Source organism: Ailuropoda melanoleuca, chromosome 9 (assembly GCF_002007445.2).
Source record: "Ailuropoda melanoleuca isolate Jingjing chromosome 9, ASM200744v2, whole genome shotgun sequence".
Lineage (NCBI taxonomy): Eukaryota > Metazoa > Chordata > Mammalia > Carnivora > Ursidae > Ailuropoda > Ailuropoda melanoleuca.
This window is the reverse complement of record NC_048226.1, coordinates 100,381,828-100,400,216: the sequence shown is the minus strand read 5'-3', so window position 1 is coordinate 100,400,216 and position 18,389 is coordinate 100,381,828. Positions and strand designations below refer to the sequence as shown.

Below are 18,389 nucleotides of genomic sequence, written 5' to 3'. Positions count from 1 at the left end.
GCTGCCAAGTGGCCTTTCTGCAGGACACATCTGGCCGTGTCATCTCTTAACTGAAGTCCTAGCACCTTGTCCACACCTGCCCCATCAAGCCTCAACTCCTTCAGTGTGGCTTTGGAGCTCTCCCTGTGTGATCCGGGCCTGTCGGGCCTTGTGCCCCTCCCTTCCTCCTGAGGTACTCGTCCCTCTCCGAGGCTCCCTGCCGTCCTGAAGCACGCCCAGCTTTCTGAGCTTTGCCTGTGCTTTTCCTTCTGTTGGTGCGCTTCCAGACTTGGCCGGCTCCTGTGTTTCTCTCCGTTCTTAGCTCAGACTTCCTTTCCTCTCAGAGACTGTCCTCAGCTTCTCTGGGCTGGGTCAGGTGCCCTGCTCGGCACTCCTGCGGTGCTCTGCTACTGAGGGCGGTTGCTCGCTGGCCTTGTCTGTCTTGCCGCTCCGCGGTGTATGGTGGGTCTCCAGCAGATACTTGGTGACTGAAAGAAGAGACAGTTCTGGGAAAGGGTGATGTCTGTGGTGGTTGAGGGGGGCGTCATGCTGGGTTAGGATGTGTTGCAGCAAGTGCTGAGAGGGGCCCAGCACACGACTGGCAGGAACGTGGGGGAGAGGTGACCCAGAGGGGAGAGTGGGTCGAGAGGGACTTCCTCCTACTGAGGGACCCTGAACTTTGAAGGCCAACTAGGAATTATCCAAATGAATGGGGTGGGGAGTGGGGGGGGTTCCAGGCACAAAGAACAAGTGGTCCAGAGACCCATGGAGTGTTGGAGAGCTGGGGGTGGCTCCAAGGAACTGGTCCCAGGCAGAGGGGTGGTGGTGACAAGGCTGGGAAGGTAGACAAAGGCCACACCCAGAAGCACTAAGGGATGCTGGCTTTCTCCCGGGGGCTGCATTTCACTAGAGGAGAGATGTGGTGGGACAGGCAGTGCAGAGGGACCCCCAGGCTGCTCTGTGGAGTATGGGCTGGAGGTGGGCAAGGCTGGGGGCGGGAAGTCCAGCTATGAAGCTGTTGGCATAATGCTGGGATGAAATGACGAAGGTAGGGTCACAGCTGTGGCGGGAAGTGGAGTAAAGGACACAGATGAGAGAGGAAGTAGTTAGGACTGGTGGGCTTGACCCCTAATTAATAACTGATGCCCACTGGATAAGGAGTCAGAGCCTCAGTAACAGAGCTCTGAGTTGGTGCAGAACAGTTGCGTGCATTTTTGCACACCTCCTGTAGGAAGTGGAAAGGCCTGACCTCGTGTTGTCAGAAATGTTAGACGTAACAGGATTTGTCATCAAGTTTTGAATTTCTTTGCAGTCCTCTTCAGTGATACGTAAGAAAAGGAAAATGACTGATTTTAATCAAGAAATGGAGAAGAAAGGTTTCTGAGGCGAAACCACATTATGTCAGGTTTTCTGGAAAGAAAAGTAGGAGGGGGCATATTGCCAGATGTGGGCTTCAGTGGAGGAACATGTTTGCAAGTTAAATTAAGTCTTTTAAGAAACATATTTCAAAAGGAAGGAAGTGTGGGTGCCGTGAATTGGTGATTTTAGGTTGTGAGAGCAGTTTACCACTGGCAGAAGGTATAGGAGCCCCTGAGGGGCCGTGAGGGCCTGACTCGTCCCGAGCCAACAGCTTTCTCCTCTGATTCCTGTAACCATTTAATGTGCGTGCACAAAAGTTCTCACCCTAAGCATGGAGCTATGGGCGTTGTTTAATTTTCTTATACAGTGAATGTTGTTTATAATAATTATCTCTTGAAATTTCAAAAGCCATTTTATTTTTTTTTTTAAAGATTTTATTTATTTATTTGACAGAGATAGAGACAGCCAGCGAGAGAGGGAACACAAGCAGGGGGAGTGGGAGAGGAAGAAGCAGGCTCATAGCAGAGGAGCCTGATGTGGGGCTCGATCCCATAACGCCAGGATCACGCCCTGAGCTGAAGGCAGACGCTTAACCGCTGTGCCACCCAGGCGCCCCTCAAAAGCCATTTTAAAGCTTTGTTTAAATAATTTTCAAGTGCTTATCTAACCAATGGAGGTTTTTTGTTTTTGTTTTTGGCATGGAAAATTTGCTAATCTTCGATTGCAGTTCTTGGGCGATCACGTAGCAGTTACAATAACAATAATTGGCTCTTGAACTTTCATCTCTCCACAGAAGATTTTGAATCCTTTTTCAGATACTTATTCGGTCCCATTATGTCCTGCAAAGGAACACTAGCTATCACTCTCTTAGAGACAGGCAGATTTGAAAAGCAAATTGTCAAAGTGCTGAGACCCTGGTACTAAGTTGTGTAGAGATTTCTAGTTGACGAAGACTCACGTGCTTTTTTTACTCGGACCCAGGTGGCCCCGTGAGGTAGGAATGTGGGGACCGTAACCCCTCTGTCTCTGTGCAACACCCAGGGCTTCGGGCCGAGCTGTGGGTGGGACCAGTGGGTGACAGCTCGCCGAACTTGGTTCTGGGGCGGGGGGCCATGTTCCTCCATGCTGGGGTGGCCTCCAGACAGGGGCTTTAGGCTGGAGGCCTTTCCAGGGGCTGTGAAGGTCTTCATTTCTTTTCCTAGGTTACCATACCACGGTCTTTGGCGTCTTCAGTGACTGTTTGCTGGATAACCTCCCGGGCGTGAAGACCAGCGGCTCCACCGTGGAAGTCATTCCTGCCCTGCCCAGACTGCAGATCAGCACGTCCCTGCCCAGGTAGGGCGCAGGCATCTGCCTTCCCGCAAGAGAGGGCGCTTGAGAATAGCACTTAGCATTCGTTTCTAATGGCACCAAGAGTATGAGTTAACCTGTGATTCTTAGGACCAAAATATGGCGAAGCGTTTTTTCAGGATAACCAATAGGCAATATGCTTTGCTTCAAATGGAGTAGAACAGAGTTAAAGTGTTTCTTACCAAGAAGAGAACAAAATGTGAGATTAGCCTTTGGAATCATATTTTTTGTGAAAAAGAGTTAACCCTTATCTTTTAAAAAGTAGATGGATTTTTAAAGAGCATTATAGGAAAGCATGAAATAAAAAGGGAAATACATCTCAGGAGTCCCAGAAACGATTGCTATTAATGCTTTGTGGGTTTTCTTTCCAGTGTTTATCCGCCTTCTTTTTTGGAATGTATGTTTGCATATTGAGATGTTGTTACATTATCATTATACATAGTATCCTAGGTTACTTTTTGCATAACCATATAACATAAGCTAAAAAATTTCCATTTTAATTGCTTCAAAAAGTACAATGTAGAGATACTCAGTTTGGATGATGGAAATGTTTTAAGACAGAGGGGGTAGCAGTGAACGTTGTACTACTTTGTGAATTTACTAAAAATGATTGAATTATATACTTAAAACAAGTGAATTGCATGGTATATAAATAACACCTCAATTTAAAAAATGAATTTTGGCAGCTTTAGTGTGGAGTACATGATTGCATGTGACTGTTCCTTAAGTGAGTGTTGCTTCTAATTAATATAAATATCGTTGTGACTGAGTTATCAAATTCACTGCCACACATTTATTGACACCTGCCACACGACCTAGGCTTGGTCTGTAGGACTAGCAACTAATCAGAAATGCCCTCGACCTAGACTTTGCCTGTTGTAGGAGCTCCTGTCCAGAGGGGAGATAGACTTACCATAGTCCAGTTTGCTCCTGAAAACAAGAAGTGGAGGGAGGCCACTCTCCCGTTCATGGTTCAGGAAGGCTTCACAGGTGTGATGTTTAAATTGGGCCTTACAAGATTCACAAAAGTTGGCCAGATGATCAGGCAAGGAAAAATATGCCCAAGAAAGGACGTGTCTGACTGCCATCTCCTTACTGTCACTGCTCGCCCAGGACTCAGCCCCTTTCCGGCTCTAGCTCTGTCGCATGGGATGGGGGACTTGGGGACAGTTGGCACCTGTGTCAGCTGGGCCATGTGGCTGCACTACGGCTCTGCTTTCTCCTGCCTTCTTTTCCTACGGCCCTGGGGGCGCTGATACCCTGTTTGTTTGAGACACAAAGTTTTTAGTCTCGCTGTGTTTTAGTTTTTCTGAATACCTCCTCTGCAATTTCAAGTTGCCTGCAAACAGCTTTGCTTCAGAAAGACTGCATGTTAAAATATGGAAAGAAGTCATTTATAGTGAGGACAGAAATCACTCGTCCTTCCTTGATAGAGAAAGTTTATTTCTTGACTCATGAGCAACTTTAAAGGTATAAAATGTAAAGGAATGCATTCCCCTTGATTCCTTATGCTATTATTTTCTGAAAATGGGTTTGGATATAAAGCTTGTCTCTCAGAGCCGCAACGGGAGGCCCCCAGGAGGCGCATGGTTGGCTCGATAAGTCTGATTCTGATTTGTTTAAACATTGTCTCTTGGATGCCAGAAGTGTGAGACCAGCACTGTCTGGAACATTCTTTTCTGTCTTTTGGACCAGTGTGGGCATATGAAGCTCTCTTGCAGCACATAGAACAGGACTTGGGTCTGACCCCGGTCCTTTGTTCTGTGGCCAGGAGCAGAGCTAGAAAGTGCTGGCTGGCAGGGCGGCTGTTGGACACTTGCTGGGTGGGGTGGCCCGGAGTCTGTCCATTCCTGGTTCAGTTAAGTATATGGTGTAGACTCATGGTGCTTTCTGTGGAAATCCTTCAGGCACAAGGAGGAAGAGAGTGGGGAGCCAGGTGGACCCTTACTACCCCAAGAGAGAATGGTGACCCTTTCCTCCAGTGACTGCTGCCTTTCTCTTGGGGCCAAACTTCTGCAGAGCATTGTGTTTTCGTTTGAACCCAAGGGCTATGGTGCAGGAGCCTCGGGAGAGGCAGGCTGCGGGTCTGCACGCTGGGCTGCGCGCTTACGTGGCACAGGCCCCGCCTGACCACACAGATGCCATATGACCTGAGGGCGCCACCCGGCTGCCGTGTGTCCCATCAGGCTTGCAGCCTTTGCTCATCATTTTCACCTGTGACATGGAGTCCGCTGTACATAGTTTCTATTCACCTGTCCCTCCAGTTCCCATGGTGTTAGTCAGAATGGTTCATCTGAGTTTTCTTCTTTAATCCAGGGGTTTTCACAAGGTAATTCTGAGCATGAGATTTGCAAATTTTTTTTTCAAGATTTTATTTATTTAACAGAGAGAGAGAGACAGCCAGCGAGAGAGAACACAAGCAGGGGGAGTGGGAGAGGAAGAAGCAGGCTCATAGCGGAGGAGCCTGATGTAGGGCTCGATCCCGTAACACCGGGATCATGCCCTGAGCTGAAGGCAGACGCTTAACTGCTGTGCCACCCAGGCGCCCCGAGATTTGCAAATTTTTTTAGAGAGCAATAGTTCATGGAACATTTGAATTCATTCATTGTTTCATCTTAGGCCCCACCATAATCCAGTATTTAAGGATTTTTATACTTCACACACACACACACACACACACACACACACACTCTCACACACAGGAGTGTTGTGGGCTGGGTGGGAGCAAAGGACGTGTCTGCCCGTGGAAGGTTTTCTGCATGTGGTGCTCAGCCTGCGCTCCTGATAGCTGGGATTCACGTTCCTGAGTCCCTATTTCTGGAATGTGTTAAGTCTGTTCAGGTGAATAGTTCTGAAATGCCACTGTTTTCTTTGATTCTTTCTTTGTACAGTTTATTGTAACTATTACTGCTGTTTTAGATCTGCGCACTCACTGCAGCCTTCTTCTGGTGATGAGACATCTACTAACGTGTCGGTCCAGCTCTACAACGGGGAGACCCAGCAGCTTGTCATTAAACTGGAGAACATTGGGATGGAGCCATTGGAGAAACTAGAAGTCACCTCCAAAATTCTCACCACCAAAGGTGGGTTTGACCCCAGAAATGTTCATCTTCTTTATTTGCAGAGGAGACACTTTAAGTAGCTAGTGCTCAGAAAGTATAAAAGCTTCTTCTGCTTTTAGTTTGATGCCGTCCTGAAACTGACGTGTGGAGAACACATGAGGGAAGATGAGGGAAGGAAGACTGCACTGTGTCCCTGGTGCTGTTCACATTTACTGGATCCTCAGGGAGAATACTCTTGGATGAGTGGAGAGAAGCACTAGGGGCTCAGACATTACCACTTGGGATCCATTTGTCCAGCCCCGGGTTTTTCTGTGGGTTCAAGTGTAGAGCCCATGTGCTCCCTCTTAAAGGCAGGTGCTCTGTTTCTGGGTCCCAGGGCACGTGAGCTGGGGGATCGTGAGACCTGTGTTGAAATTCTGGTTTCACCATTTACGAGCTGTTTGTTGTTTGCATGCCTCAGTTTCTTCCTGGGCAGACGGGGGGGTGGTACTCCGCACGTAAAGTGAGGTAGCCTGCGGTGAATACAGAGTATGTGAGAGGTTAGTGAGTAGTATTGATCAAGGGGAGAGTGTATTGTACAGGAGGAGGGAAACGTATCAAGAGTAATAAGTGGAATAAAGCCAGGTCGTTTCATAAAGTTAGAGGCCAGTGAGGCCAAAGACAGAGGTGGGGAAGGAAGCTAGCAGAACTTGGGGGTGTTTCCATGCTCTCGATGTGGAGCGAGGTGAGCCAGGCATACAGCGGGAGCTTGACTGTTGTGGCTGAGTGTCCTGGGAAGGACGTACGAGCCCCATCTTACCCCCCGGTGGAGGCTCCATCCTCAGGCTGATGTCATCACAGTGGGAGAAACCCCCGCAGAGGAACCGCTCACTATAGGTGGGGCCACAGGCCACATCGAAGTCCAGTTGGAGGGAAGGGGAAGGGGAGAGTTTGGGAGAATTTGTCCTGTGAAACATATCATGGAGGAAGGAATTTGGATTGTGTAAAGAAGGGTGAATCTGTGCCCATCTCACTGGGGAGAACGCCACTGCATCTTGCGTTCCCTTATTTCTCCCCCTGATTCTGATGAAAGTGTGCAGGAGGGACCTGAAGCCTGTATCTGCCTGTCCTGTCTGTCTGTCCCTGTCTGTGCCTCTCCTCATAGGGAAATGCTGCATAAGTTCACGTTCTGGCTGTCACGTCCTTGCTGTGTGTTACCGTGGGCAAGTCATTTAACCTCTCCTAGACTTTTCCTCTTCTGTAAAATAACACTAAAAACAGCATCTACATCCAGGATTATTATGAGAATTAAATAAGATGATGTATGCAAAGTGCTTGGAACAGTGCTTGCTGTGTTATCAGCACCCAGATTTGTGGCTGTTACTATCACTGCTGTCACCACCACCACCTCCACCATCATCATCACCACCACCTCCACCATCACTGTCACCACTACCACCTCCACCATTACCTCCACCACCATCACCACCACCACACCACCACCACCACCTCCATCATCACCACCTCCACCACCACCATCACCACCATCACCATTGCTGCTACCACCAGCAACATTGTCACCACCACCGCTGTCACTCTTGTTCTTGCCACCATTGTCACCCCTGCTGCCATGACTGTTTGTTCTCATTGCTGTAGAATGCTCTACTGAATGAATGCACCAGAGTTTATGACTGAGCACATTTGGGTGGTTCCTATCTTGGGACTATTAAGAGTAGTGCTACTCTTGAGTATTTTGGCACATGCTTTGGTGGACTGCTGTAGGTGTTTCGGTTGAGTATATCTCCAGCAGTAGAATGCTGGGTGGTGGGGTATATGTGTATTCAGCTTTAAAGCAAAACACTTTTCCAAAGTGGTTGTACTAGTTCATACTATTGTGGGAGCATTCTGGTTGCTCAGGTCCTCACCATCACTGATTCTTGGCATTTGTAGTCGTTTTATCCAGTCTGGTGGCGAGGGTGGGATGTAACTGTGTAACACTGGGGTTTTAGTTTGCATTTGATGACCAGTGAAGTTGAATACCTTTCATATGGTTTTGGATACTCAGGTCCTTTTTTGTACAAGTGCTTTGTCCCTTTTTCCCACTGGGTGTTCTTCCTTCTCTCTGTCTCTGTCTGTCTCTCTCTCCCGCCGTCTCCCCCTCTCTCCTGACTTGTAGGACTTGTGTATATTCTGAGTATGAGCTCTTTGTTGGGAGTAAGTGTGAATATCTTCTCCTGTGTGGTTGCCTATGCAGTCTCTTAGTGGTGCTTTGGATGAATGGAAGTTATTAATTTTAATACAGTTCACCTAATCGTTTGTTTCTTCTGTGGTCATTGCTCTTTGTGTTTCATTTAAAGAAACTTTGTCTACTCTTAGTCTGTGGGAAGCTTTGGTGACCCCACCTTAGTCTCATCCTTTCCTTCCCCTATTTTGGGAGCAGGTACATATGGACTAGGTAGGAAATGCCTCCCTGACATGAAATACCTTCATCTGGCACTTGGAATTTAATCATTGGCTATAGGGTGTGGTTGGTGTTGGAACCTGGGGACTCCTAGTGAATGACAGATAATCACAAAGCCTGTAATGGTGAAGCATGTCCTATAACTTACCTCACCGTCATGGCTTAGCAACTGGAAACCATCTTTTCCTTTTCTCAAATAAACCCAAATGGCGATCATGTGTCCACTATTGGGTACAAACTTGCTGCTCCTTTCTGAAGCAGGAATCCTCCTGTTTGTCCCTTTGGGAAGTCCTCGAACAACTTCCTATTGACCTGGACCCCAGTCACAGGGGTCTGTGTGACTGGCCTCTGCCCGTGCTTCAGCCTCTCTTCGGCCGCCTCCCCCCTTAAACTCCCATGACACAGCTCATTCGCATCTAATTTCAGTTGCCTGGACATTCATGCACTCTCTGTTACACTTTAGGATAAATCATCTTCTCTCTCTAGAGCTCAGCTTGCCGACTTCACTCCTACCTTTTACCTCCTCATTTCTAGTTAATTTCCCCCCTGGGTTTCTGCTTAGTGGTCAGCCTGGGAAGCCCACCTCCCCTGGGCTCCTGGGTCCCTCCCTTGTTGTCTCAGATTGCCACCAGTTACGCATGCAGGCGCACTTTCACCACGCATGGCAGTTGTCCCAGGAAGGCTGACTGTCCCGGAGCAGCTGTGAGTCTCCCAGAGGCAGGCATGATGGCCCTTGGCCCTCCAGGCGTGATGTCTGGACAGTGCTTTGTACTGAGGGGTTGCTGATGGTGATAATGGAGAGGGGCTTTCTCATTTACAGAACGAGACTGATGGGAGTCTGCCTGTCTCACCTGCTGAGTGAATGGGGTAAAAAAATAGATGCATGTGAATCACTTTGATATTTCTAATTAGTTGCATGGGTCCTCTTAGATACCAGCTTCTGTCCGCGCCATGTGAGTTTCTTCCTCTGCTGCTTTGCTGGGACCCTTCTCTCTCCTGCAAAGACCTTCAGCTCCTTCTTAGTTAGCTGAGCACTGCCGTTCTCTGGTCCAGCCTTTGCCCACCTGTCTGGGCTTCCCTGGGCTCTGGTGTGCTTGTGTTTTGAACTCTTGTGGAACTTACTCTTTGTATCAGCCATCCCCTCCCTCTCTCACCTTTTATTATGAGAGTGTTCAGACATACAGAAGAGCTTGGAGAATTTTACAGTGGACACTGTGTACCACCGTCTAGGTTCTGTAATTAATGTTTTCCTACATTTGATTATCACGTATCTCTCCAGCCTCCTATCTATTCATTAACCCATCTTATTTTGTGTGTGTGTGTGGTTCAGAGTAAGTTGCAGATTTCAGGGCATTTTGCCTACTAATACTTCAGGTGCATATCACTAATTAGAGGTCAAAGTTTGTTTACTTTTTTTGGTAAAATGTATATGCTGTGAAATGGACAAATCTTAAATGACCACTTGATGAGTTCTGACAAGCACGTTGTGTCTGCTCGTTCCCTTCCCAGCCGATCCCTGCTCACCGCCAGAATGTGCGTTTATCGGGTTGGCTTTCAGTCAGTATGGACTGGGTAGTGATGCAGACCGTTGGAACCGCTCGTGGGGACTGGGCAGAATTCCAAGGTGAAGCCTTCATCAGGGGGTACATCGCACACACTGTCAGTCACTTCAGTTCCCAGACTGCGTTTCCCGCTGCCATCTTGCCCACACCTCCCCTCTCTGCCTGGCGGTGGCACTTTCTCTGCCCTTCTTCCCCTCTCATCAGCTCTAGGATCGATGGGGCAGTATTATTACCATCACCGTATGGATAGGGGAAGTGAAAGCCCCAGAGGTTAAATGACTTGTCTAAGGCCACAGAACAGGTTCTCGAGGACTGTAGGCCCCTCACTCTCAGCTCTGGGACCTTTACCCTTAGTCACGAGACAGAGCCTCAAATGCACAGTACAGAGCATGTAGGCCCACTGCCAAACAGCACGTTTACAAGTGAGAAGGGAAAGCTGCCAGTCTTTTAAAGTTCTCATCCCAAGCTGCAATATGTTTACATGTGGAATTAAATTAATAAAAACAAACAATCTGCTTCCAAAATATACAAAGGGAATAACTCTGGGCGCTTGCGTTCTACAGTACCCAAAGCTGCCAGTATTAATAAGTGATCTCATATATCAGAGAAGAGGGAACAGCGTCTTAAACGGGGAACCAGGAGTAGGAGTGAGGTGTTTGAGTGGGGAGGGAAGTGGAGACTCGGTGAGGTTTCGCCGTGGGCAGGGGGGGATAATGGGCAACATGTGTTTCCATGTGAGCATGGTCTCTGTTTGAGCCCAGTGAGTTTAGCTTCTATAAGGACATCTTAAATGTGTGCTCCATGGGAGTCTTTCACGTGGAAGTAAACGCTTCGTTCTCTGGGCTCCATCTTCCTTTCTTTGTGCTGCTACGAGTTATTTTATACCTCAATAGTAACACTGACTTTGACGTGTTAGCGCTTACCACGTGCCAGGTGAGCAGTCCTTGAGGTAATTGTCGCGTGAGAGGTCTGAGCGGTCTGTTACTTTACTGCTGTATCACCGGTGCCTGAGAGGTAAGCACAATGCTTATCACATAGTAGGTGATCAGTTAGGACAGCTGGTGCACGCGCTGTGCGGGGCTGTCATGAGAGTGAAAAGTGAATGCAGCACCTGGAAAGCTCTTAGGACAATTCTGAGCACAAAACTGTGTAGCTCATGCTTGCTCTAAGAACACCGACAGTTCTTGATGTGTCCCATCTGCCGAGGTCTGCGTGCTTTAGGCCTTGGCTGTGCGTGAGGCTGTCTGCAGGCCCCCGTTCTCTTTTCTCCTGTTCCTCATACCCCAGAAGCACCTGGAGTCTTGTCAGGGGCTCTCACGAGCTTTGGACATGTCCTCTCTCCCCTCTGAAAAAACACCCTTTTCGTCAGATAAAGAAGAATTCCTGTTTTATTTTTCCCTCCTCCATCTTCCTTGCTTTCCTGTCTTGTTTTAATCCCTAATCTTACAAACTCATTTTAAAAATCCTTCCGTGTTTAGGATCAGTGGTATTGATAGTGAAACAGACCTATGTGGGTCCCCTCAGGGTCTAAACTGTGGTTTAGGCCTTACGGGGACAGTGTGTCCCTGTGATCATAAGGACCTGATGGGGAGATGAGCACTTGTAATCGAGTGCAGCCAGACGAGGGCTCCCTGTCAGTGTCATGTAAATTTTAATTATAATCCATTTGTGAGCCAGCCTTTTTTTTTTTTTTTAAAGACTTTTTATTTATGTATTATTTGAGAGGGAGAGAGAGAGCATGAGAGGGGTGAGGGTCAGAGGGAGAAGCAGGCTCCCCGCTGAGCAGGAAGCCTGTTGCGGGACTCGATCCCGGGACTCCAGGATCATGACCTGAGCCGAAGGCAGTCGCTTAACCAACTGAGCCACCCAGGGACCCTGTGAGCAAGTCTTTACTTGTAGGTTGTTAAAGATGAAAACTTCTGCCTTTATTTAAATAACCATAGATTTTATTATAACTAAACCCAAATTAAGGGAATTGATGTACCTGCTTTTTAGCAATCTTCTAAGATACGTGTGAGTATACAAACCCAAACATTCGCATACATATGTACATAAAACACCCCCTAGTATCTTTATTCTGCTAGTGTAATTTTTTTGGCGAAAGGCAATGATTCCATGTTAGTGTAACTTAAAACTCCTAAGTGCTTGGACTGAAGTGAGATTCTCTCCTGCCCGTGTGTCTCAGGAGTGTCTGCAGTTAGACGCAGGCGGGAACGGTGCTCAGATGTTGGAGGTCAACAGCAGTAGCAGTTCCTGGATTACTGTAAAATAGCCAGTTTCACTTGTGACTGCATGAAGCTAAACTGTAGCATTAAAAGAATGACTGTTATTTCTGAAGTGAAATCCCGCAGGGACAATTAGAGACCTAGAGACACATGCTCCCTGCTGTTTATCTGTTTGTTCTTTGCAACATATTGTTGCATAGGGTTTTTTTTTTTTTTAGTTCAAACCTGAGAATTTTTTACGTTGCATTATAAATGACACACAATATTATATTAGTTTCAAGTGTATAACATAGTGGTTTGATATTTTTACGCATTATGCAATAATCATAATTGGTCTAGTTACCATCTGTCCCCACACAAAGGTACGACAGTATTACTGACTGTATCCCTGTGCTGTACGTGACATCCCTGTGACTTGTTTGTACCTCTTTGTGCCCTTTATCTACTTTGCCCAGCCCCCGACCCCCTCGTTGGGCAGCCATCAGTTTGTTCTGTGTATTTACGAGTGTATTTCTTTTTTTTTCTTTTAATGTTTTTTTATTATATTATGTTAGTCACCATACAGTACATCCCCAGTTTCTGATGTAAAGTTCGATGATTCATTAGTTGCGTACAACACCCAGTGCACCATGCAATACGTGCCCTCCTTACTACCCATCACCAGTCCATCCCATTCCCCCACGAGTGTATTTCTATTCATTGGTCTTATTTTTTAGAGTCCACATGTAAGCAAAATCACGCAGTGTTTGTCTTTCTCCGTCTGACTCATTTCACTTAGCGTGATAGCCTCTAGCTCCATCCACATCCTGCACGCGGCCAGATTTCGTTCTGTGTATGGGTGAGTAGTGTCCCACTGCGCTACCACACCACGTCTCCTTTATCCATCCCTCAGGTGACGGACACTTGGGCTGCGTCCACGTCTTGGCTGCTGTGGGCAATGTTGCAGTGAACATAGAGGTGCATGGATTTTTGAGTTAGCGTTTTCGTTTTCTTCAGTTAAGTGCCAGCAAGTGGAATTGCTGGGTCCTCTGCTAGTTCTATTTTTAATTTTTTGAGCATTGAATTTTGAAAAGCGTCTCTGGATATTCCATGTTGTACCACAGTAATGAAAGGCAGAAACAGGAAGGTCCCCTTCTGAGGTGTAAACCTGTTAAACCTGACAGTGGAGCTGTCCGGCTTTCTGTCCTGCCACAGCAGCGCCAGAGGCTTCCGTGTTCTGTGCGTTTCCTCTGTGTCATTATTTAGATTTAAGTGCTGTGGTGGTTTGCATTGGAGGGCGCATGAGCTCTTCTCCGTGAGTGGATTTACGTATTGTTTGAATGTGTCACTCTCAAGCCGTGGAACGTAAAGAAAAACAAGCAATGAGTTAGAAATGTGTCTAAGTATAGCACAGCCTTGGAAATCGTTAGATTCTGAACACAGTCCTGAAGTGGGGCTTGGAACCTATGTGCTGACTCTTTTTTTGTGGGTGCGGGCATAGGTCAGGGTGTAGCGTTCAAGTGCGTCTTGAGCTGTGTGCTCTTTGCCTCTGTGTTTAGTGGAACCAGCCTGGGGTCCTCTGGTTCCTGTGTCATTTTCCTCCTCTTCCTTCTTGCTCTTGCTCCTTAGCTCTGTCTGAGCAGGGTGTCCAGCACGGGCTCTCTTCAGCCAGTGAGAGGCAAGATGGGTTTTGGAGTCTGAGGGCTTTAGCTTCCAGCCCCTGCTCCGTTACTTACCGGCTGCACGAGGTCCTGAGCAAGCCGTGTGACTGCTGGAGGCTGAGCGTTCCCATGCAGGCTCTCCCTGGGGTCCCGTCCCTCTCTCAGGCGGTCGTTCGAGAATAGGTGGGATGCCTCTGGTGCACCCTGCACAGTGCCTGGCACATGGTTGCTGGTGAGAAACCACTCAGCTCCCTTCCCTTTATGTGGGGGAGTGAGCCAGTGCTTCTGCTCCCCCTTTTCCATGTCTATCTGGCCCTGGGATACCAGGGCATCAGGTTGTTTCCAAGTTGCTTGTGTTATGCTATTTTTATATAATTATTTTTTTAAGAGTATGGTAATATAGGGCAAAATTTTAAAAAGAAATCTTGTAGAAAAGTGCTTTATTACTTCTTAGCATTGTGAAAGCATGGAGTGTCCTGGGGAGTGGGAAAAAGGACTGTTTCTTGATGTCTCCCTCCATTGTCATGCCAGGTCCTGCTTGCACGTTTGGGTGTGGACGCAGGTCCAGGGGAGCTGGGAGCAGGCTGCTGTGGCCAGCAGCGGGTTGGGGGGCCAGAGGGAGCCCTCAGGATCAGGCCGTCCTTGGCAGTAGACGTAGCTGTTATGATTCCCATTACAGTCTTTGTCACGAGACACACTTGGGTTCCATCCTGGCTTTGCCACTTACTGGCGGCATGACCTGGACTGTGCTTGTCACTTCTGTGGCAGTCTGAGTGCATACCCGGGAGAGGACCGTGTGGTCTTTCCGGGTGTTGGGATATGCGTGCTTCGTGTCACGAGGGGTCAGTGCACAGTAGCTCTTCCTGTCACCTGTCATCATTGTCTTGATGCTGCCTTTGCTGTTATCTTTTGAAAGTGTCTGTTCTTCTCTCACTTTTACTGCGTATCTTTTTACGTAGCCTTCTTATACTCGGTTTCTTGGCCCAGCATTCGGAGAAACCTCCCATCTGGCTTGCTCTCTGCCTTCTTTCTTCCTGTCACTGTGCTTGGGGAGCAGGACAGCAGTGACCCCTGTCCTCACGGGGCTGGCGTGGGCGGAAGCCAGACGGTAGCACTTGTGCTGTGGGCCACGAGGCAGCGGGGAGGTCTCCTCTCAGTTTTTCTTCTCACCATTGGTCCTCTGTCCACTCATTTGTCCCTATGCCCTCCAGCTGTCCATCCTCTTGCTCAAGTCTTCAGTGAGACTTTCCTGAGGACCACCCATGTGGTGGCCATTGTGGGGGTACTGGGATACCCAGGAATCAGGTCCAACTTCCTGTCGCTGAGGCGTGAAGGGTGCTTCCGTGGTCTTTATCCCCTGGGTACCTGCGGCCACAGTTGGTTGTCGTCATAGCTTTGCTAACTCTCAGGTGCCCTGAGTGCCTCTCACATCCCATCATTCCCGTGCCGGTCCCCACACCACCTCCTGAAGGCTTTCCCGAACCCCTCAGATGGAGTCATGTTGCCTTGCTTACACTCTGTTACGGTAACACTCACTTCACTTGGCTTTGTGTTACTCAACAGTCAGGCATTTCTTTTTTTTTATTTTTTTATTTTTTTAATTTTTTTATTTTTTATTATTTTTTTTTTTTTTATTTTTTAAATTTTATTTTATTATATTGTGTTAATCACCATACAGTACATCCCCAGATTCCGATGTAAAGTTTGATGCTTCATTAGTTGCGTATAACACCCAGTGCACCATGCAATACGTGCCCTCCTTACTACCCATCACCAGTCTATCCCATTCCCCCACCCCCTCCCCTCTGAAGTCCTCAGTTTGCCTCTCACAGTCCATAGTCTCTCATGTTTCATTCCCCCTTCTGATTACCCCCCTTTTCTTTATCCCTTTCTTCCCCTACCGATCCTCCTAGTTCTTATGTTCCATAGATGAGAGAAATCATATGATAATTGTCTTTCTCTGCTTGACTTATTTCACTTAGCATTATCTCCTCCAGTGCCGTCCATGTTGCAGCAAATGTTGAGAATTCGTTCTTTCTGATAGCTGAGTAATATTCCATTGTATATATGGACCACAGCTTCTTAATCCAGTCATCTGTTGAAGGGCATCTCGGCTCCTTCCATGATTTGGCTATTGTGGACAATGCAGCTATGAACATTGGGGTGCATATGGCCCTTCTCTTTACTACGTCTGTATCTTTGGGGTAAACACCCAGTAGTGCAATGGCTGGGTCATAGGGTAGTTCAATTTTTAACTTTTTAAGGGACCTCCACACTGTTTTCCAGAGTGGCTGTACCAACTTGCATTCCCACCAACAATGTAGGAGGGATCCCAACAGTCAGGCATTTCTATCACATTTCTATATACTCATCATGCCAGGCCCATGAATAATCCATGAATCCTGTCCTGAAGGAGCTCATGATTCAGTGTGGGGAGTCAGGCATGTTCACGGAGTGGGGTTGAGTTCCGACTGCACATCTTGTATGATTTCTGCCACTTGGGAGTAATCACAGTGAGTGGATCGATTGCTGCTCTCCTAGGAAGACATTAGAATTCATGAATGCCTAGAATTCACCCAGCTCTGTGTCCCTGGTGTACCTGACTGCAGTGGCTTTCTCGAACATGTCAGCATGTTGCACAGTTGTGGGTTCACAGTGGAGAAGTTTACAAACCCTGTTAATTGGAAGACCAAGTGGAATGCCTTTTAATCCCTACTACAAGACCTGATATGTTCCGCTCACTGGGAGTGTGGGTGAGAAGTAAACAAGCAGGACCGAGAGGACAGAGGAAGTTAGGATGTCTGGCTTTGCAGTTTGGGAACTTTTTTTTTTTTTTTTGAAGATTTTATTTATTTGAAAGAGAAAGAGAGGACAAGTAGGGGTGGGGAGGGGAGAGGAAGAGGGAGAAGCAGACTCCCCGCTGAGCAGGGAGCTCAATCCCAGGATCCCAAGATCATGACCTGAGCCGAAAGAAGACACTTAACTGACTGAGCCACCCAGGTGCCCCAGTTTGGGAACTTTTGGACATCAAATTCCCAGTTGGTTGTTTGGGGCCAGTGGTGTTTCACTCTGACAGCACGTAGCTGCCAGGTGCTCCGATGTCTACTTCTGTGAGGCTTGGGCTTCCCCAAGAGGTACAGACATCCAGGAGTGCTGATGCAAGCAGTTAAAACGAGGAAGAGGGGTGCCCAGGTGGCTCAGTCAGTTAAGCGTCCGACTCAGTTTTGGCTCAGGTCATGATCTCAGGGTCGTGAGATTGAGCCCCGCACTGGGCTGCTTATGATTGTCTCCCTCTGTCCCTCTCCCCGCTTGTGGGCTCTCTCTCAAATAAATGAAGAAATCTAAAGTACATTTCTGAAAATTGAGATACAACCCTCTTCCACAGGCTTCTTGTTAGGGTTAGACAGGGCAACATCTTGGGGTAGGGGAACTCCTGGCTGCACCCGCTCCCGTGTGGCCTTGGGCACCTCTCCCAAGAGGGGGTGGTAGCAGGATGTGTTGCCAGCCTCACTGTGTGGAGTCAGTGACCGGTGCATGTGCCCACCTCGTGGAAGTTCTCCCTAAGTGTCAGCTGCCCTGTGGTTGCCGTGTGGGCGATGGCCCCTGGCTCACACTAGATGTCTATTTCCTGCCCTGCCCTCCTTCGGGGGTGTGTCTGTGGGTGCCCCCCTGCAGCCCAGCTGAGATCCCAGGTGATAGTGTCTCTAATTTGCGTCTCTCTTACAAACCGTTGCCTCCGGACGACGTCTGTGACACATCCAGCCTTCCGTGCTCTGCAGCCTGGACCACGGGGAGCCCCGAGGACATCTCATGGCTCATTTGAGCACAGTTGATCTCTCAGTTGCAGTGCTTTTGAGACATGAAAAGTCATCCAAACAGCCAAGAATAGTGCTGCAATTATAGGTTTTAGTTTCGTTTTGGCCCTCCTCCCCTGGTGTAAATTCCTGCTACACTGGACTGCTGGCCAAGAGCATTCGTTCTTTCCTACAGATCTGGGGCCTCAGCAGAAGCACTTCCTAGTTCCAGCTCCTGGGACAGCGAGTCCTGTCTTAGTTATATGCCGCCCCGATTTGGGAAGTGCATTAATTCAGCAGTTTTGAACCTGTTCTGTATATAATGGTGTTATAAACTTTTAAGAAATTTTCGGATTGAGAGGAACATCGTTTGTCACCTGGTCTGAGCTTTTGGGGGCTTCTCCTCTGCCCCCCATCCTTGTTCCTTCCTATAATCAGAGATCCTCCACCCAGGCATGCATCCCTTTATAGGCAGGGAGCGCTTCATTTTTTTTTTTTTTTAAAGATTTTATTTATTTATTAGAGAGTGAGTGAGAGAGAGCGAGAACTAGCAAGGGGAGGGAGAGGAAGAAGCAGACTCCCAGCTTTGCAGGGAGCCCGATTTGGGGGCCGATCCTCAGGTCACTGGGATCATGACCTGAGCGAAGGTAGATGCTTCACTGACTGAGCCCCCCAGGTGCCCCTCAGGGAGCACTTCTTATTTACCTCTTTTCCCTAGAACAGAGTGTGCTGTGCCTGCCTGGGGACAGTTATTGGCTGTGCCGTGAGTGTGCACTGGGTGAATGGAAGGGACAAGGCAAACAACATGGCACTCTGTAGTGCCCCAGGCCACCTCTGCGTGCCAGGCCACTGTGCCGAGGTCACCATGCCTCAGTGTATCTTGGTGCCGACTCCAGAGTTGTCTCTGCCTGCTGATGAGGTGTCTTGGGACGACGGAGGAGAGCTCTCAGGGGCAGTGTCCGATTCCTGTCTGATCCC

General features: G+C 48.1%; 1 protein-coding gene across 9 annotated transcripts in view; it reads left to right on the top strand.

Annotated features, from left to right (window-relative positions):
- Nucleotides 1–18,389, top strand: part of TRAPPC9 (trafficking protein particle complex 9) — a 601,443-nt gene that overhangs the window by 173,087 nt on the left and 409,967 nt on the right. For all 9 annotated transcript variants that reach the window (XM_019801179.2, XM_034668653.1, XM_034668654.1 and 6 more), the window contains 2 exons: nucleotides 2,541–2,673; nucleotides 5,608–5,771. In XM_019801179.2, the coding sequence (XP_019656738.1) occupies nucleotides 2,541–2,673; nucleotides 5,608–5,771 (297 nt within the window). The remainder of the gene's footprint in view (nucleotides 1–2,540; nucleotides 2,674–5,607; nucleotides 5,772–18,389) is intronic.